The following is a 21,736-nucleotide window of genomic DNA, read 5'->3' on the forward strand; positions in this document are numbered from 1 at the left end:
CATAAATGGCTGCCTGTATCCTCTCATCAGGTCAGAATGGAAACAGCATTGGATACCATAAAACCGTATCAGGGTCCTATCAGAATGACAATGGTTGAAATTAGAGGTCGACCGATATATCGGGCCGATATTTGCCATTTTTTAATATATCGGCATCGGCCGATATCCGTGTTTAGTAGTGCCGATTTAAAGTCAGGCACGTCGGCGGGCAGCCCCGTGTTATTGTTGCAGTGGAAAGTGCTGCTGCGTATGTGAAGGACCCCAAGCCAAAACTTTTGGAAGATTCAACAACAGTCCTGGGAGATAAAGGTAGTCAGAGAATTTAATTCTGTAAATGGGGTGGAGAAGTTGACAGCTCTCACAAACACTGCAGCGTGATTGAGGGCTACGTTACTCCGCCCCGCTCACAGACAGCACCGCGCTCGGAGAGACAGCTGTCCTGGAGCTTCCCAGAACAGTGAATGACATTTGTTCGGAAGCATGGTTTGATGCAGACAATAACCAGGTTTCCATCCAACTCATTTGTATTTAGGGATGTCAATATTTGATAATTTCCATGATCGATCGTCGTTTAAATTAACGATCAATTAATAACCTTAATGCTGCAAAATGCGTCTGCAGCGGTATTATTATTGTGTGCAAAAGCCACTTGGAAAAAAAGCTTTCTCACCCGAATTAAAGGGGTTTTAGTATGAATAAAATGCTAGTAGCTGGACTGTAAAATGAATAGATGTGATTATGATCATTTGATAAAATGAAGAGAGCGCGCCATACGTTGGAGATCATTTTACTTTGTTGACTGTTTGCCATCAAGGAGACCGTTGAATGCGCTTTTTTAAATGGTTTCGTGGTGCTCGTAGTTGTACAACCAGAATTCCGGAAAAGTTGGGACGTTTTTTAAATTTTAATAAAATGAAAACTAAAAGACTTTCAAATCACATGAGCCAATATTTTATTCACAATAGAACATAGATAACATAGCAAATGTTTAAACTGAGAAAGTTTACAATTTTATGCACAAAATGAGCTCATTTCAATTTTGATTTCTGCTACAGGTCTCAAAATAGTTGGGACGGGGCATGTTTACCATGGTGTAGCATCTCCTTTTCTTTTCAAAACAGTTTGAAGACGTCTGGGCATTGAGGCTATGAGTTGCTGGAGTTTTGCTGTTGGAATTTGGTCCCATTCTTGCCTTATATAGATTTCCAGCTGCTGAAGAGTTCGTGGTCGTCTTTGACGTATTTTTCGTTTAATGATGCGCCAAATGTTCTCTATAGGTGAAAGATCTGGACTGCAGGCAGGCCAGGTTAGCACCCGGACTCTTCTACGACGAAGCCATGCTGTTGTTATAGCTGCAGTATGTGGTTTTGCATTGTCCTGCTGAAATAAACAAGGCCTTCCCTGAAAGAGACGTTGTTTGGAGGGAAGCATATGTTGCTCTAAAACCTTTATGTACCTTTCAGCATTCACAGAGCCTTCCAAAACATGCAAGCTGCCCATACCGTATGCACTTATGCACCCCCATACCATCAGAGATGCTGGCTTTTGAACTGAACGCTGATAACATGCTGGAAGGTCTCCCTCCTCTTTAGCCCGGAGGACACGGCGTCCGTGATTTCCAACAAGAATGTCAAATTTGGACTCGTCTGACCATAAAACACTATTCCACTTTGAAATAGTCCATTTTAAATGAGCCTTGGCCCACAGGACACGACGGCGCTTCTGGACCATGTTCACATATGGCTTCCTTTTTGCATGATAGAGCTTTAGTTGGCATCTGCTGATGGCACGGCGGATTGTGTTTACCGACAGTGGTTTCTGAAAGTATTCCTGGGCCCATTTAGTAATGTCATTGACACAATCATGCCGATGAGTGATGCAGTGTCGTCTGAGAGCCCGAAGACCACGGGCATCCAATAAAGGTCTCCGGCCTTGTCCCTTACGCACAGAGATTTCTCCAGTTTCTCTGAATCTTTTGATGATGTTATGCACTGTAGATGATGAGATTTGCAAAGCCTTTGCAATTTGACGTTGAGGAACATTGTTTTTAAAGTTTTCCACAATTTTTTTACGCAGTCTTTCACAGATTGGAGAGCCTCTGCCCATCTTTACTTCTGAGAGACTCTGCTTCTCTAAGACAAAGCTTTTATAGCTAATCATGTTACAGACCTGATATCAATTAACTTAATTAATAACTTGATGTTCTCCCAGCTGAATCTTTTCAAAACTGCTTGCTTTTTTAGCCATTTGTTGCCCCCGTGCCAACTTTTTTGAGACCTGTAGCAGGCATTAAATTTTAAATGAGCTAATTAAGTGGATAAAAGTGTAAAATTTCTCAGTTTAAACATTTGCTACGTTATCTATGTTCTATTGTGAATAAAATATTGGCTCATGTGATTTGAAATTCCTTTAGTTTTCATTTTATTAAAATTAAAAAAACGTCCCAACTTTTCCGGAATTCGGGTTGTATTTTAAAACGCAACTGCTATGTTTTCAAATGACACTATAGTAATGGTGCAACGGATCATCATTGATCCGTGATCCGTTCGGATCAATATCTTCGGTTCGGCACACATGTGACCCGCGGATTGATTTATGAAAAAAAAAGAAAAAAGTTGCGCATGGCAAACGGAGGAACGGAGGAGCTTGAACGCCCTGCGCATTTTGGCTTCCCTGTCAGATATAATGATGAAGGAAAGAGGTTAGAGTGAAAAGATTGTGCCCGATCTTTATGAACAGGAGAAAATAAAGTTGTGGATGAACTATCCCGAGCATCCTCTGTTGCGCTCACGACAGAAGGGTGGAGAGCTCTGTGACGATAACTGCTCACCATCACAGCACACTGGGAGATGAGAAGTCCGGCTATTATGTTAAAAAGAAGATATTATGCCATGTGCACTTTAAGTTGATTTCATATATTTTAATTTAATAATTTAATGTTAATAAAAAAAAGACGAAGCGTATGTTTATTTGTCTTAGCCTTTTTTTTTTTTAATGTAAACTAGACGGAAAAAATCATCCTCTTCACATGAGCAAAAACGTGCATAACAGCAGAGTGGACAGGTATACTACGGTCTTTTTAAACTGGTTGACTGTACTTTATTTTAATAATGAACAGACTGCGATGTAAGTTTGAAATTAGAATGCACTTTAAATGTTCTGTGTCATTTATACCAAACACAAATGTTGCTGGTTGCTAGTGTGTTTGCAGCACTACTGTTATTTATTTTTTTATATATTTAATTTTTTATATTTTTCAGTTTAATTGATTTTTATTTCAAAAATTTTATTTATTTAAATGTATATTTAAGTTTACATTTATGTTCCAGCAAACTTGAAAAATTCTACTTGATAAATGCTCTAAAACTTTTAAGTAAATGATTGACATATATATATATATATATATTATATTACCTGTTTTATATATTTAATACTTGGTCAGTTTATTGATTTGTTTGGTTAACTTTGGATAAATCTTTTATTTTAATCTTTACTTTAATTGGTTCAAGTCAGTGCTCAATAAATGATGATAAGTTAAGAAATGTTGTGCATCCACTTATTATTAGTGTAACATTTTAGCATGCAGATGAAGGGGAAAACTTCAAGATATCGGCCCTAAAAATCGGCAGCACATATCGGCCATCGGCTGACCCTGACCTCTAAACATCGGCATCGGCATCGGCTATAGAAAAACCCATATCGGTCGATCTCTAGTTGAAATCCAATAACCGTCAGCCTTGTCCCCAACACTCAGCACTGATCGTTAAGGCTTTTTGATTGGGATCATTACTTCCTTTAATTAAAGAATAATGCCTTTCCCTCACCCATCAAACATACTTTTATCTTTTTAGTGAAGATTTGTGTCCCTGGAGCAAAAAACCACTCTTGAGTCTCTGGGGTATATTTGTAGCACTAGCCAAAAATACATCGTATGGGTCAAAATTATATAGATTTTTATTTTATGACAAAAATCATTAGGAGATTAAGTAAAGATCATGTTCCATTAATATATTTTGTGAATTTCCTACTGTAAATATTTCAAAATGTAATTTTTGATTAGAAATATGCATTGCTAAGAACTTCATTTGCTCCCTCAGATTCCAGATTTTCAAATAGTTGCATCTCAGCAAAATATTGTCAGATCCTAACAAACCAGACATCAATGGAAAGATTATCTATTATATTATTCAGAAAATATATAAATCTCAATTTGGAAAAGAATGTACCCTTATGACTGGTTTTCTGGTCCAGGGTCACATATATTTGTGTGTCTGGTTGATGACGGCTATTGAAGTGTTTAAGGAATAGATAAACACGTACAGTTAGTGCCATTTAAAATTATTTTTGTTTATTTTAGTCTCAGCCTCACTTTTCTTCATCTCCCATATGATGGTGAAATATTTCCTTCTTTGTACTGTAAGCAAGTACATTTGACCAGTGCAATTTTCACTTATGGCCCTAGGAATAGGCAGAGATTGAAAATAAATCATCATCATTATGAAACTATTAATCATGTTGCACCTAATCCTAGACAAACTCTCTGTTGGCCGAAACAAATGGGACATATAAGCATTACGCTTCTGATGGTCTCTCTGTGAAAAGAGCCCTCGAGAATATTCACGCGAGACTTTGTACATACTCATGTTATTATTATTGTTCTTAAGACGATCACAGGGAAGTGCTGAAAGGTTGGCGCAGCTGTGAAAAACGTCAGTGATTCGCTTTAACCTCCCAAGCTGTTAAACATCACTGAAAGCTGTAGTTTCTGCAGTTGTTTAGACTAACACCTTCCACAGAAACCGGGAGAGACCTGTTCAAGTTTGTGAGCGTCTGCTTGTTTAAATCCAATTTCTGGCATTGAGGATAGGATTTAAACATGTCAGATGTCCGTTTTGGTTTCTTTCTTCCTTCCCCAGTGATCCCTTCATCTGTACAGAGTCTGATGATGATAGAAACAGCTTCTGTTCCTCCTCTACACATAAAATTCCCAGCATAGTGTCATTTCCACCAAATCTTAAATCATGTGTTGTTTGATCGCATTGTGAGATGGAAATTAAGTTAAAATGAAACTTTTCTGAACTGAAGCCAGTGTATTGCTTAGGCTAATTAAGTTAGGCATGCCAAATACATTTGTGTGATCATTTTGTAACGTGCTTTAATTCAGTCATTCAGTTATTATTACGAAATAAACCCTGACAGAATGATTAATGAATCCTGGATGAAACTGAAACTTGATGTCGGGCTCATTTTAATGTTTATAAGTGTTAATTAATGTTTATTCTGATGCAACCCATCTCTACATGTTGTATGAATTTCAATAGTCTCTTTTATTTCTCTCTGCAGGAGTGGCAGAATTCAATCCAGAAGAACGCGGGCTTGGCCTTCATCGAGCTTGTGAACGAGGGCAGGTAATTATCTAAGCCCATCCTCTGACCCTGTGTTAGCAGCCTCCTCAACGCTTCGTCACTTGTGTATGATCAGATTCTGTTTGGGAGGAAATCAATGTAATGTGGAAAGGGGATCACCAGGGTGCCCTGAAGTTCAAGACGTCTGTCAGTAACTTGGCTTGTTCCTGTGTGTTTCTGAGACGGCAACAGTGCCTTAGTTTCTCACCTACCTCTTGGGAAATCTTTCTCGTATCTTGCTGTTTTCAGACGGGTTTATGTCTCATCTGTTGGACTCTTTTACTCAGACTCCCTTTGGGTTGGAAGGATCTGTCTTGAATTTCAAGCCCTTAGATCTTTCAGGAGGCTCTCATTTCTACATTAGCAATGGAAATTCATGTTAACGAATGCTGCTGTGCTGATAAGTGCTCCAGAAATGCTAATGAATGACTGAGGCTCCTCCACCTTCACTGCTGGCCATCTTTACAGCTCTTTCAAACATATATGCTTTTCTTTTGGAAAGCAGGGTTTAGGGTTGAGACAACATCTGGGACACCAGCACCTGTCATAGAGATATCAGTGCAATCAAAGCTATAAGTGCACAGCAAGTATGTCATTATAATGCCTAGTTTCAATATTGGATTTTGTAACAATGTTTTAATCTTACTAAGCTCAAAGAAACGAACTTAAATGAGAACTATGGCAGTGCAGTGATTATATTAGGTGATAATGCCATTGAACTTTAATGGAGCAATGATGTGATTCATGTTTTCATCCATTTTCATTAATTAATTCAAAAATGTGATAAAAAAATGTGTTTTAACCGTACAGTTACACCTCTTTTAATTTTATAATTTGTAATTTTATAAAATAATTTTAAAAGTTTTTTTTTTCTTTTTTTTTTTTTTTTTTAGAGTTGTCAGGTTGTCTGTCCTCATTTCATAATTATTAAAAACCTCTTAAAATTATTAAAGAATGTTGAAAATAAAACTTTACTAAGGTTTTGTTGTTGTTGTTTTAATGAGAAGGCAAGGATTGGGTTGTGAAATGTCACGCCGTGCAACTCACCAATAATAATCTTAATAATAATAGTAATGAAATTTATTTATAATGTACTTTTCTCATACCACAAAGAGTAACAACAACTAAAACTATACAAATTAAAGAAATAATACTTTACAGAAATACAGTAAAAGCTACAAACACCCTATTGAAAAGCTAATCAAATTGAACAAGATAAGCTATTTTAAAAATATGGGTTTTTAACAGTTTCTTAAAAACTGTGAATGAGAAGCAGTGTAACTAAGTAACAAAAGCCATTCCATGTACAATTTTATATTTTAGAGTGAGAGTTTTAAAATCAATGCACAACTGGAAGCCAATGCAAATTACAAAGCACATCTGTAATAATATGATTGCCTCGATCACCAGTTTTGTGACATTAGGCCACTAATAGTACTAGTAGCTTGATAGACTGTGTATTCAAGCATGCCCAGTGTTTTTCCACTCTGAGCCTCTCATGATTTTACATGATTTTTTAAAAATATAATGGCATATAGGTGTTTTTTGTTTTGTTTGTTTCCATCTTATCATACAAAGTAAGTAAAAACAGATAAAGTAAGACAGAAAGGCAATATGCAGTCTCACAGAGCGAGCTGTTATTGATGGCAGTCGGGGTGTGAGAGGGTCACTGCAGGGTCCAAGGCACGTCCGCTCCCCGCTGACCACCGCTGACACACCAGGCTCCAGTTTCAGCCCTCCACCCTCCGTCTGTTATTCTTCCACTTTGCAGAGGCCTGAGCCTCCTGACCTGCTGAGAGACTCATCTCTGTCCCTGGGGGAGTGTTTTATAGGCTGCAGCTTGTGTTGTTCAGGAGTGTAAATATGCTGTTTCAAGATCAGGTTTCTCCTCGTCTGTGCTAACGCTTGGCACCGTGGACAGAAGAAGCAATGCTGATTCACAAACAAGACTCTGAGATGAGGGCTGACAAACAGTAGCAGTAAAAGCAGGATGCATCTGATTATCATCAGTTGCCCTGAGATAAGGAGCAGTGTGTGTGTGTGTGTGTGTGTGTGTGTGTGTGTGTTTATCCAAGGAAGGCTGTTCTTACACATGTAGAAACATGAGCCAGGGTGGTTGGTTGTTTTTAGTGGGGGTGGTTTTAGTTACCATGCTAAATATGATTTTCTGCTTGTTTTACATGGTGTAGTTAAGTTGCTTTAGCATACTATTTACACTTTGATAATCTAACAACAGTGTTATTGAATCAGTAAAACTGAATTCACAGATTAGCAGTTAAGGGATGTTGAAGGTCTTCATTTATGCTGTTTTTAGGTTATTTTGTGAGCGTAATTACTGTTCAGTGGAATTTACATACAATATTCTTTATTAGGGATGTGTGCGTTATCAACACAGCATCATTTATCGCTGATATTGGCAGATATTTGTATTATTACTATTATTTGTATCTGCTGTTATTGGATGTTTATCAGCTTATATAGTATTTTTCTACAATGTAGTGATGCTTAAATTCATTTGTAGCATACAAACAATTGATTTTAGTTTTGGAATGCACGTATATTGAAATAAAATCAATATTGGCTTAGTGTGATGCACCCCCCCCCCCCCCCTCCAATAATGATTATATTATAATAATCAAATTGGTTGTGCCTAAAAATGTCTATTGCATCTTTTACGATCAGTACATTTCTTAATAAATTGAAAAATATGAATGATTCAGTTTAATTGGATCCGTATAAAAAAAGTTTGGATTCAGTTATGTCACCAACACAAACTGACTCACTGCAGTAAATAATTGATTCAGAATCATGATGTCAGGCAGGAAATCTTAAACTTCAATGTGATTTTGATGCACAGACTGCTGAGCCACACCATGAAGGACCATCTGGTGCGTGTCGCTAATGAGGCCGAGTTCATCCTGAGCCGCCAGAGAGCAGAGGACATCCACAAGCACGCAGAGTTTGAGGTTTGAGTTTGAGCACACACACACACACACATCACTCTTTTATCACTTCCTCATTCCTTCCATCGTTCTCCATTTCTTTCTACCTGCTTCTTTTTCTCCTCACTATTCCCTTTCGGACTCATGTTCTCCCTCTTGTGCTCCCTTTGTGGGAGAATTTGACCAGTGACAGGAATACAGCACCTTCATTTCTGTCTTTCGTTTTCCGTCTCTCCCTCTGGTTCTGTCTGGATGTGTAAAGGACAGTGTAAAGGGGAAGTGGGCTTCGCTCTGTTCAACATCTCCCACCCTCCAGATGTAAAATGTTGTGCTGTCAGAATGGTTCAAGGCAGGGTCTCTGAACTGAGACTGGGAGAGGAAAACATTTGAAAGACGGTATTAAAAGTAAACGATCAGTGAGCGATCGGGTATCATGTCTGTAAAAGGTTCTGCAGTAGTCTGCTTTCTTAAGGTCATGTTTTGTGTGTGATTGGGCCTGTACGCTTATTTTGGCAGCTTTCCTCGAATGCTTCACCCAGTGTCTCACCATTTTCACGAAAACAAAGGAGTTCTGATTCATTATCAGCTCAGAGAATCAGAATCAGTTTATTGGCCACTGCAGGAGCAGAGTTGAACACAAGTCAGTGTTTCTTATACTTTAATTCAAGAGTGGCATTGTCCCACTTCTGAATCTACAGAATTTCAGTTCAATACAACTCATTACAGTCCTTACTGGATATTCAAAATCAAATATACTGTTGGAAATTGAAAAAAAAGCTACTGAATTTGACAGATTCTTTCTAACTAATCAGTTAAACCGATGCGCAAATGACTCTAAATTTCATAAATCTGATTTCTAAAAAAGACTTCATTGAATCCTTCAGATGATTGTTATTATGATGCATTAATAAGACTTCATAAACACTATCAGTCTCTTTATGTTATCCAATGCAAATATAGTAGAAATTCACAGTAATATTGTAAAATTATATATATATATATATATATATATATATATTACTATTTTAATATATTTTCAAATGTACTTTACACAATGCAACAATTTTTTGTTTAAAGATATTTTTTGCTTTTGCAAGGACAGGAACATTCTAAAAGACAAAAATAATCCAGTGTATGCTTTTTAAGTTTTGTGCGATATTTTAAATAAAAGCGAAGCAAAACTTTTGATTTGATTCACAATGTTATTCCTGTGAATTTTTAGCATCCGTTATTCCCGTATTCACGGGCACATGATCCTTCAGAAATCATTCTAATAGACTGATTTAAAGATCAAAAACATTATTGTAGTTATTTATTTTAATAGATAAAATATACTGCTGATAGCCATGTGTTTATATGAACTGGCATCTCATTGCAACAGTAAAACTCAACACTCCTGTAAAAAAGATGAGAGCTAAAAGTATTGGTCGAATATGCGCCGCTTAAACAAGCTTCCTTATATCACAATGACTTTTAGAGGCAAACCTCGGAACACCCTTCCTCATCATTCCCACTGCCCCATATTCCCAGGATTGGCCAAGTTCTCCCAGACACTCGGTGGAAGACAGTCACACACTGGGGACATGCTTAGCTTTCCTTTTTCACTCTAATTGGCCCCTCTGGTCTGATTCTTTCTGCTTTTCCAGCCTCACTCACAGCACGGTGGAGAATGAATTATTTCCACAAATACAGCTGGGTATTCTGCCAAATGCGGAAACAAATGCACAGATTATCAGTGTCAGACACATTATATGGATAGCACAAAAAACACATTGTTTTCTAATTATTTTAGTCTAACATGTATTTAATTTAAAGATGAGGTGAAAATGTGATGCAAGATTACATGAATAAAAGGTCACTATACTATTTAATCCTCTACTTGAAATCTCCCATAATGCTGTGAAGCAGACGGTTTCACATGACTTTGGGAATCCGGTGCAATTATGCCGTTTTTTGTCACTTCGAGTTTGAAGTCTGAAGTGCTCCATGATGAAAGCCATATGCTGTGATGCTTCATCGACCCAAACTCTCTTTAATAAGAGAAACCGATGTTGGACAGACAGATGGGAATCTGGGATCTTTTGGTTGGTTTGATGTACAGTAGTTTGTAGAGGGAAATAGGGCATGGATAGTTGGGTCACAGTTATTTATGAGGGTTATGGATCAGACTTTGATAAGGGCCTAGATGTCAGCATTTAAGTCAATGCTTCCCAAACTGTGGATCCATCTCATATAGCCAGGATGGCCATGAAAAAAAAATATTTACAAAAATGTCATTGAAAAGCCAAACTTCTCAGTGACAGCACAGATTTCTCAAGAATCCTTCTCAGCATTGAATCCCTCGCTTAGATATACAGTAGTTGCTCCTCTGTGACCCTTGAAAAGCAGGGAGTCTCCTATAAGTGCAGCACTGATATTGCCGTATTGATTTTCCTCCATTCCGGCGCTTGCCATCTTCTCTGAGCCACCGGTTTCATTTTGCACGGCCTCAATAAAAATTACAGGCCAGTGAAAGATGCCTCTGTGGGATGCCTTTCCATCCTGAAGAGCAGTTTACACAGGATCTGGATGTTTACGGGAACAACATGAAATGTAAGACCAGAATGTCTTACATTTATGCAAACCAGAATGGATGGAGAAGTTAGCTTTTTGTTTCTCAAGAAATATGATTTCATTCACAAATTGCTGTGTGTGATGCTGTAGCCTTGACTACATTCAGAACGAGGATGATTTAGCTCTTAGTTACTGTAGCAATATTAGAGCAGGGCTGATTTTCTTTGAGGAGGTTAGGTAAATTTTTATTTCACATCTGTGTTCTTCCTCAAACAGCCTACATAAAAATAATGGAGAACATTACCTACTGTTTTTTTGCAAACCCAGGGGTGGCTGAATAAATAATCTTTTCCATTGATGTATGGTTTGTTAGGAGGACAATATTTGTCTGAGATGCAACTATTTGAAAATCTAGAATCTGAGGGAGCAAAAAAAGCAAAATAATGAGAAAATTATCTTTAAAGTTGTCTAAATGAAGTCCTTAGCAATGCATATTTCTAATCAAAAATTAAGTTTTGATATATTTATGGTAGGAAAATTACAAAATATTTTCTAATGGAACATGATCTTTACTTAATATCTTAATGATTTTTGACATAAGAAACATTTATAATTTTGACCCATACAATGTATTTTTGGCTATTGCTACAAATATCTCTGGACTGGTTTTGTGCTCCAGGGTCACAAATAATTAAATAAACCTGAATTAAAAAGTGAATAAAACAAAATAATTATATAAAAACAAAACAAGGATGCTTTCACAGAATGTTATATTTCTAACAGGCTTGATCTCAGTCTAAATTCCTTCTAATAGACCAAATTATATTACATGTACCAGCTATATACCTTATGTTGTAATGTAATCATGAATAGGTCATGTTTATTTCATTGGGTTGTCAATCCTGAGAAAAGACCCTTCTCTTTTAGTAAAAATGATGCTCGAATTCGTTCTTGAAATCACGGTAATAGTTGTTACTCAGACATTGTTTAGAAAATGAATCCCATCTAGATCATGTTTTACAGTGTTTTCGGTCTTAGTTTATATAGAGGATTTGAATCAGATGTGTTTTTTAGTTCTGAATTATTTATTTAGGAAATAAAAATAAATGTATGTTTGTTCCCTGTCAGGGTTCAAATCTACCAGAAGAGATGGTGGATACCAGTGATTTAGATACATTTTTATTACTTAGATGAATAACATATGCCTTCATGTCTCTCTCTCACACACACACACACACATCCTCTCAGGGACTGAGTTATCTTTACCCCTTGAGAGTGAGATTACAGGGACACACAGAGATAACCGCTGGAAATCCAATTATCTTTTAGTGTTCTCTTACTAATAGGATCCCTAATACGGAAAGTATTTTTCTGGTAACAACTGTACAATGGCGGTCGATACCTGCGAGGGAGAAAAGAAAGGACAGATTTAGGGAGAGAGAGTGACTTCCTTCTTTAATGAGAGTCTTTCTTCATTAGAAATGAAATGTGGAGGATACTGCACCACGAGGCCAGATCTCTCAGATGTGATAGAACGAGGTCATTGTTCTCTCTTTCACTCTCTTACTCTTTTATTGTCAGCGTTTACTTGATCTTGAAGTGATGGAGTGTAATTGAGTTGACTCCCGACTGAAGTGTGTGTGAAGAGAGGTGACGGCCCACTTCATTAGCGTTTAGTGTCTGTTTTTCTGTAAGAGGAGACTAGGAGTTAATGACATCGACTGTGAAACGAGACTCATGACGTTGCGTGCATGTTCACTATTGCTCCAGCCTCAGACGGTTATCTGTACTAACCAAACAAAAGCACATCTAAATGATGTTCACTTAGAGTTTCAGGCTATACTGTGCTCTTTGAGAAGTCAGCAGCTGTCGTTAAGCATCACCTAAGCGCTATCTTTACTGCAAAAAATGGCTTTGTGGAATACACACGTACATGCTCTTTTTTTTCCCCTTGTTCTGTCTTCTCCTTGCTTTAAATTATTTAATTAAATTAATCATTGTACTGTATCTCATCCCCAACACTCTTCAGCTCCCCGTCTTTCTCACTACATTCACCTTTACCCCACTGAAGGGCTTGACAAATACCTTTTTTGCTTTATTTTATTAGTAGTATTTGTAATCAAAATAATTACATATGTCATGTGAAAAGTGCCATTATTTCAAGGTTCCTTGGGGTTCTTTAAAAAGTCTTCGGTTCAGTCTTAGGTATCTTTAAAGGTCCAGTAAAAGTCATAATTGTCATTTTGAGGTCTTAAATTTGGAGAAGAAAAAAGGGTAATCCTGATATAGCCTTATTTAAAAGATTTTTGTTACACTGGCCTATACAACTATAGGCCTGGATTTTATACTGAAACCTATTGCCACACATTCAGAAGATTTCAGAAACCAATTCAGTTTGTTGAAATACCCTTTTTCTGGAAAGACATAAAGGGGCTACCCTTACTTGTCAATGGTAGCATGTACTTATTTATGTGGAAACATTCAGCAAATATTACTATAAAACAAAATAACGCTCCAACATATAATTAGCAACGCAAATGTATATAAGTTGAGCTTCCTCATGGTTGACTTAAAATGTGAATGACTACATTTTTAGGATTGATTTACAAATAAATTACCCATGAGAGTATTTCTCAATGATTTACTAGTAAGTGGATGCTCTGCTACAGCATAAAGCGACATGTGCGTGTATGTGATTTAAAAAAAAAAACATGTTTAATTATGTTACATTTAAAAGTTCCCAGTTGTTTTTGATTTCAAATTCAGAGTAAATACATTTTAAATGTGTCACCCTGAACCACAAAACCAGTCATGAGGGTCATTTTTTTTTAAATTGAAAGCTGGATAAATAATCTTTCCATTGATGTATGGTTTGTTAGGAGGACAGTATTTGGCTGAGATGCAACTATTTGAAAATCTGGAATCTGAGGGGGCAAAGAAAATCTAAATATTTAGAAATTCGTGTTTAAAGTTGTCCAAATTAAGCTCTTAGCAATGCATATTACTAATCAAAAATTAAGTTTTGATATATTTACAGTAGGAAATGTACAGACTATCTTCATGGAACATGATCTTACCTTAATATCCTAATGATTTTTGGAATAAAAAAAAAAATCTATAAGTTTGACCCATACAATGTTTTTTTGGCTATTCCTATAAATATACCCCAGAGACTTAAGACTGGTTTTGTACTTAAGGGTCACATATCTTGTTAATCCAGTTGCCTACTTTTGTCAAACTCAGAAATATGCATTTTATTTGGGGCCTTTATTGAAGTGCTGAATTAATAGTTCTAGACTACTGTAGACCATACAGATCTTAACAATAATATGGCTGTAATGTTTTGTCATGGGTGTAGTCCGTTGAAGGAAACAAGTGCTGACCCTGTCTGTTTCAGTTCTCCAGAGCACAGAACATTTGGAGATGTGGATGATTACTCTGTCTGAAGTCATAAACGCATTGCTTTCATAGTTTTCTTTCTTTCTGTATGGGTTCAGCTTCAGCCGCACTGTGACTAGAGATTGTGCTTCCTTTCAGTGGACTACTAAACATCTGCAAGACACTTTGAATTAAGTTCACCTTGTAGGGTTTCCAAAAGTACTTCAGAATAACAGCCTCGAATGTGATGATAATGTCACTGCTGTGTATCTCACCTTAATGTTTCTTGTATGTTCAGCTGCAAGGAAGCCATTTATCAGGAAGTTCGTAAAAAAGGCGAAGCCCATTATGGAGCTCAGGGATTTGGTGCCGTTGACACTAGTTGATAAAGTGCCTGTTTATGCCAAAGTGTTTGAACTCATGATGGCTAATTAATAATGTGTTAATCAGTTGTTGAAGGGAACAATGAAAAAATATGGATGAAGATTGCTATGTTTGTTTGTGATTAAGAAATCACCTTCAGAATAAAGGTTTATTTCAATGAATATCACAAATTCTAAATATTACAAACCTTTAAGGTCTTCTTAAAATAATACTACACTATTTAAAAATATTTACTTTTATAAACCTATTCTTTTGCTTGTTTTTTCCTCCATTCGTTCATCAAATCGAATGTTACCCACCTAAGAGACCTTCCACATCGAACAGAGACAAATCCCTGTCTTTCCTTCCGTTCCTTTATTCCCGCTCTTTTGTTACGCCAGACACCCAAATAGTTTCGCATTTAAAGATTCACCCTTTGCTTTTTATCTCTCTTATATTCCACAGTTCTCTTCTTGTGGCTTTAAGGTCACGGCAGAGTTAAGATCAGTCGAAATGAGACACAGATTGATAATTAGGAGAGGGAAGCCCCACTAATGTGATTTATCTCTATGGATTTTCTGTCATACATGAAGAGTCAATCCTCAAATTGGAGAGGAGGGCCCATTAGAAGGCACTTTGGGGCATTTACCGCTAACTTTACAGAGGCAGGCTTCTGCATCTTCCACACCACTGTATTTGTTATCTGAGGCGGGTGCTGTCTAAGGCTAATTTAATTTAGGGCCATAACATGCAATGGATGAAGCAGAGGGAATCACATTAAAACAAGCTCTAGTGGTTGCAGTAACCTTTCCTCTTGATTGCTGTTTGCTAGACGTTGCATCAGAATCAGAGAAAACAAACCCATGTTATTTTGCGCTAAGTGGGCTGTTTTTGCTTTTTCTGGGTTAAATTCATTCCAGGATCTCACTAGCTTTGTTACACATCTCCTGATTTATTGATTCTGATTGGGACATTGGTTTCCGGCTCATTCCTTAATTTTTCTACTTTGCTAGAATTTCAGTTTTATCAGAGGGATATTTGTAGTGTGAGGTGCTTTGAGTTCAAAAGCTTTTCTGATAACAAATTCTGACAAAGAAAAATGTCTCCTTGTGCATTCTGGGTAGTTTCTACATTTTTTAGCGTAGCCCAAAGGCAATGGCAGATGTATGTCCAGTGTTATTAATCACTGTGACAACAAGCTGGAAATGACCCATGAGTTCCATTTGTTTCCTGTGTGTATGGAGTTACCGGATACACACAAACACACAAACACACACACACACACACAAACACACACACACAAACACACACACACACACACACACACATACTCTGAGGTGTCAACACACACTCTAATGATGCAGAGTGCTTTGTTTTCTTCTCCCGTTCTGAAAGACAGCATTCTTCTCAGGTAAAAGTAGCACAGGAACACACTTGTGCCTTCAACTTGGTTGTATGTGATAAGAATATATTGTAGCTTTCAAACAGGGATAGATATTTTGAAGAACGGTTTAATATCTTCATTGATTAAATTAATGCATATAAGAGCAGATTACTCACAAAAGCTGTTTTTTCTTCAGTCTCAATGTGCTCAGTATGCCGCTGAGAAACGCGATGAGGAGAAGATGTGCGATCATCTGATCCGGGCCGCCAAGTACCGGGATCACGTCACATCCACTCAGCTCATCCAGAAGATTGTGAACATCCTCACAGATAAACACGGAGCTTGGGGCTGCTCCACTTTCAGGTACAACCTCAGTCATATGACTTGGACCAGAAAAAACAGTCTTAAGTGTAAATTTTGCAAAACGGAGAAAAAAAATGGAAAAAAGCTGAATACATGCGCTTTCCATTGAAGCATGGTTTATTAGGATCTGACAATATTTGTCTGAGATGCAACTATTTGAAAATCTGGAATCTGAGGGTGCAAATAAATCTAAATATTGAGAAAATAATCTTCAAAGTTGTTCAAATGAAGTTCTTAGCAATGCATATTACTAATCAAACACTAAGCTTTGATATATTTACGGTAGGAAATTTACAAAATATGTTCATGGAACATGATTTTTACTTAATATCCTAATGATTTTTGCCATAAAATAAATTTTTTTTTGGCTATTGCTAACAATATACCCCAGAGACTTGAGACTGGTTTTGTGCTCCAGGGTCACACATTATTATATACATTCACCAGCTTACTCTTTGTTATCTTGAAAATGAAGCGAAAACTTGTAATGCCACAGAAGTAAAAAAAAACTTGACTCATCTAGCCTGAATTTTGGTTTGTAGACACGTAGAGCTACCAACCTGCTGTTTCAGGACGGGATGATCTAAAAAATTGATTATACCACTAATGACCAAGTAAAAGCATTATTGTATATTGTTGTATTGCATACTGGTTAAAGGCATAGTTCACCCAGAAAGGAAAATTGTGTCATCATCAACTATCCCTTTAACCTGACTTTGTTTATAGCCACACTTACTTTCTTACTGGAACTTGGGATAAAGCCAAATAATCAGATTAGTGATTAAGATTTGTGCTAGGGCTGTCACAATATCAGATTTTTACCGCTTGATTATTGTGACCAAAAGAATTCACAGTAACAAAATTATCACGATATCTGTAGAAATTGTATAGAAAATCATACAATAATGTCATTAGTCAAATTCTCTCTCTCTCTCTCTCTCTCTCTCTCTCTCTCATTAATTTTAATTATTTTGTTGGTTTCTCTTTAATGGCCAATGAACAACACTCAAATATGAGTGTCTCGGTCCTTATCATAATTTTGTGCAGCAGTAGTAGCTACATATTGCTTCTTCTTCACCATCTTCTACTATTACTACTTCTTTTTCCATTTTATGTTGGGAAGTCATCAGCGTAAATGTGCAATACCTGCCATCTACTTGGAGTATCAACCATAGTTACTGGCACTGAATTATTTATGAAATTATGTTGTCTAGCATTAACATGCTATATTTTTACAGTTCAGCTCTCCTCTGTTTAACAGTACACCTGTATCCTACTGTACCCCATACCAAATCATCCGTAATCATTAGACCTCATACTATACACCTCAATCTCTATATGCTAAACCATTTCTGCCCATTATGGGCTCTAATAGAGTCTTATAGTCAGGCTTCTGAGCCTGGGTTATGTCTTATTGCTTTGGTTTCTGTGTGTGATGCATTGCTGTTGGAATGAGATGAAAGCCAGTGAATGCTACTTGGCCATTACTGAAGGAAACATAAGGAGCTATATTTATCTCTGTAAACACACAGAAATATCCCTTAATGAATAAGTCATGCGCTGCTTTTCTTATCTAGTTTGTACCCCAAGCAGCTCATTGACTCTGTAGTTAAATTTCTGTCCTTTGTCTTAACAAAATGTGTTCGCTGGAGCTTTGGAGACCTGTCTGAAGTGTGTTGTATCAAGATGTTGTGCTCTCTCTCTCTCTCTCTCTCTCTCTCTCGCTCTTCTTTCCTGTCAGTAGTCTGCAGTCATATAATGTCAGGGCGCTCTGTTCTCTCTCTTTGCTCTCTCCCTATTACTGGGCTTTATGTAGCAGAGCTATTGATGACTTTTGTAATAGCATGCGATGGGCGCATGGTGACGTTGGCACAGTCTCAGAGTGTGTTTAATAAATCACATTCAGACTCTGCTGTTACGTCAATACTTCTGCTCCATTACCCAGAAGGTCATGGGCAAAAATGCCGGAGAGCTGGGGATGGGTAACTACAGAAGAGAGAACAACATCTGGAAGTAAAAGAAGGGACACACGCGAACACACACTCACAATGCAACATACAGCTGCATGTGTTCACTGGATTAATATTTTATCTAATCATGGATTGAAAAGCTGGAATGGAGTGATTCACTTTGAACTTTGGGTGAAAAGGGTGATTGAGTCTGTTATGCATTGTTATCTAAATGCAGGTTAAAATGGTGTGATTTGTCATTTTGGCATAATATCTGCAATGGGAAACAGAGATGTAGATTTATCTTAAATTAAACTATTATGTGGCGGGAGATAATGGATATAATATTATATTATATAAAGGATAACAGGGTTGAAAAATGCATTTGACAGAACAACAGAATTCTTGCGATGCTACTTTTTGGGTGAAAATTTTGTGATAACAGGGTTGACACTTTAAAAAAAAATATTAATGACTTAGAAATTATTTGTACAAATATTTTTTACAGCAATATCAGTTCCACAGATTGTGTCAACACATAAGTGTTGAGATATTAACTGCTGATATCAACATATCAAGAAGATTGGAAGAAAATAAAATTCATATAAGCTGTCAAAATAAATTAATAGGATCTGTGCCTCTAATTCTGCGCTTAAAAAAATCATGGGACACCAAAGTGCATAATATTCATAGAGATTGCCTCTTGTTTGTATTGGTTTTGCTGTAAAACCATTAGAAATGACACACTTCCACCGTTTTAGATAACAGCAGCATTGAAGAGTTGAGAGACAAAACACACACACACAGCGAAATCTTGTTTTTCACCTTCATGGAAATGAAATCCGATCCCTCAAAGGGCACTCAGCTGCCATGATTACACTCTTTTGTTGGGAATGTTAAATTTGCAAGCCCGCTAGCTCCCCCCTATAAAGACGTATTCCCCAAAGTTTCCATTCAATAAAAGGCTGAAAATGAAAATATTATTTTCCTTCCCGGCTGATGGTAGTTGTTGTATCCTCATGGCAGGCATCTAATATCATCTGACACCTACTGACCTGCCTGAATGCAATTTGTGTCTTAATATCCAGCTTACAGCAGCCCTGTCCTCAGGAGAGTTGAGGTGTTAGGTGATTTTTCTCTCTTTTCCCTCTCTCGCTCATGGATGCATTATCATAGAGGTCTCATAGGGCTTTGCACTCCGCCAAACAAAGGAAAAGACACACGCTTGCTGATTTGGGACTGTCCCATTCGGCACTGTCCATGGTCCTTCTTTTTTGATTGGATCTCAGTTTGACAGACAGACAAATGCTGAGACCATTCTTTTGATTTTGTTTTTTTGTCCGCCTGCCGTTCCTCTTTCTCCCTCTCTTTATTTCAGTTTCATCAGTGTGGTCATGTTTATTTAGGTCAAGAGACAGATGATCTTTCATGTAGATGACACAACAATAAAGAGTGATTTTAGAGAGGAGGAGGAGCGGGAGTCTCTCTGGACAGATGAGTCTTCCTCCCATATTCTTCTTCATTGCATTCTAATGGTGGGACTAATGTAGCATGGAAATTCACTCTGCTCCTGCTCTTAAAGCAGTTCCTCACCCTCAAACACTGTCAGGGAGAAGATGAGGAAGATGGAAGCAAATCAAATCAAGAATAGACAGCGTGAAAGAAGGGGATATTTTTGTAGTACACAAGCTCAAAGATATGAAGAGAGAACTATGGTTTGAGAGTTGAACATTTCTGTGAACGAGATAATCTTTGGTTGCTCATTTTGTTCAAATCATTAGAGAATGTGCTGTCTGGGTGTGTACAAGCATTATCCCCTCTTTTACAGTTTTGTCTGACCCTGTTATGCAAGGCAGTGTAGGAATTTCCTCTTTATAGTAAATATAAGTGCATCAGTAAACGTAACATGTTCTTGTAAAAATGTATTTATTAATTTTACATTTTCTGGCTTTTGCCTTTTTTGGCAAAATCAATTACAATTAATATTTTTACTGTAAATATACATGCATCATGAATTATAAAACAACATTTGCTCCCAAAAATGTGTGTGTGTGTGTGTGTATACAGTACAGACCAAAAGTTTGGACACACCTTCTCATTCAAAGAGTTTTCTTTATTTTCATGACTGAAAATTGTAGAGTCACACTGAAGGCATCAAGGGCTATTTGAGCAAGAAGGAGAGTGATGGGATGCTGCGCCAGATGACCTGGCCTCCACAGTCACCGGACCTGAACCCAATCGAGATGGTTTAGGGGTGAGCTGGAGCGCAGACAGAAGGCAAAAGGGCCAACAAGTGCTAAGCATCTCTCGGGGAACTCCTTCAAGACTGTTGGAAGACCATTTCAGGTGACTACCTCTTGAAGCTCATCAAGAGAATGCCAAGAGTGTGCAAAGCAGTAATCAAAGCAAAAGGTGGCTACTTTGAAGAACCTACAATATGACATTTTCAGTTGTTTCACACTTTTTGGTTATCTATATAATTCCACATGTGTTAATTCATAGTTTTGATGCCTTCAGTGTGAATCTACAATTTTCAGTCATGAAAATAAAGAAAACTCTTTGAATGAGAAGGTGTGTCCAAACTTTTGGTCTGTACTGTATATATATATATTTTTTTAATTATTTATTTATTTTTTGCAGAAAATGCTTTTTTTTTTTTTGTCTGTTTTGGAAATACCAATCACACTAATTAGGGTTTTATTATGATTACTCTATTTTGAGATTAAACATGCTGACAGGGTTGCAAAATTGGAAAACACTCAACATTGATAATCAGTATTTTTGCACCATCTTCTACTGACCTGCACCTTTTTGTATTCTCTTTGTGAAAAGAGCTGGTTATTTAAGAAATACAAGGTTTTGTCGGTTGTTCTCAAGACTCCTGCTTATTCTTGAGCTCTTCTTTCTTTTGCACTCTCTCTTTTTTTATCTGTTTTCTTACTTTCATTTCCCAGCATCACACCCTTTCTTTCTCTCTCCTCCTCTATTGCGAGTCATTTCCAGCAGCAGCTCCAGTGATCTCTAATGGAGCTCCTCAGGGCTAAAGGCCCGGGGACATCCATCTTTTCTGTGTCAGGAACCCACGCTGGCAGAAACCTTTGTGATGTGCACTCCAGTTTTTCTTCAGTAAATCAAATCTTCCCTTCTTTCAGAGAGATGAATGCGGCAGGGTTGTGGTGTTATAGAGAAAATCAATGCAGGCAAAATTGAAACCGTATGCTCGCTTATTGATCGGCCTTATGAAATCGAAACTTACAGCTTTGTAACTGTTTCGCAGGACAGTTAGCTGACCTGTAATGGACAAACGATCAATATTAGCATCAGTATTTTATCCTGTGCTTTGTCATTTCATGCCCAGTCCATCAGGAGCGGAGGAACGCTGGGCACTGTAGCATGATT

At 37.3% G+C, this 21,736-nt stretch overlaps 1 protein-coding gene across 1 annotated transcript in view; it reads left to right on the forward strand.

The window, feature by feature from the left end:
* The window catches only part of LOC132142168 (lipopolysaccharide-responsive and beige-like anchor protein), a 204,301-nt gene that overhangs the window by 94,482 nt on the left and 88,083 nt on the right, over nucleotides 1-21,736 (forward strand). The window contains exons 34-36 of the mRNA XM_059551824.1: nucleotides 5,344-5,408; nucleotides 8,263-8,371; nucleotides 16,222-16,388. Coding sequence (XP_059407807.1) covers nucleotides 5,344-5,408; nucleotides 8,263-8,371; nucleotides 16,222-16,388 — 341 coding nt within the window. The remainder of the gene's footprint in view (nucleotides 1-5,343; nucleotides 5,409-8,262; nucleotides 8,372-16,221; nucleotides 16,389-21,736) is intronic.

Source organism: Carassius carassius, chromosome 6 (assembly GCF_963082965.1).
Source record: "Carassius carassius chromosome 6, fCarCar2.1, whole genome shotgun sequence".
Lineage (NCBI taxonomy): Eukaryota > Metazoa > Chordata > Actinopteri > Cypriniformes > Cyprinidae > Carassius > Carassius carassius.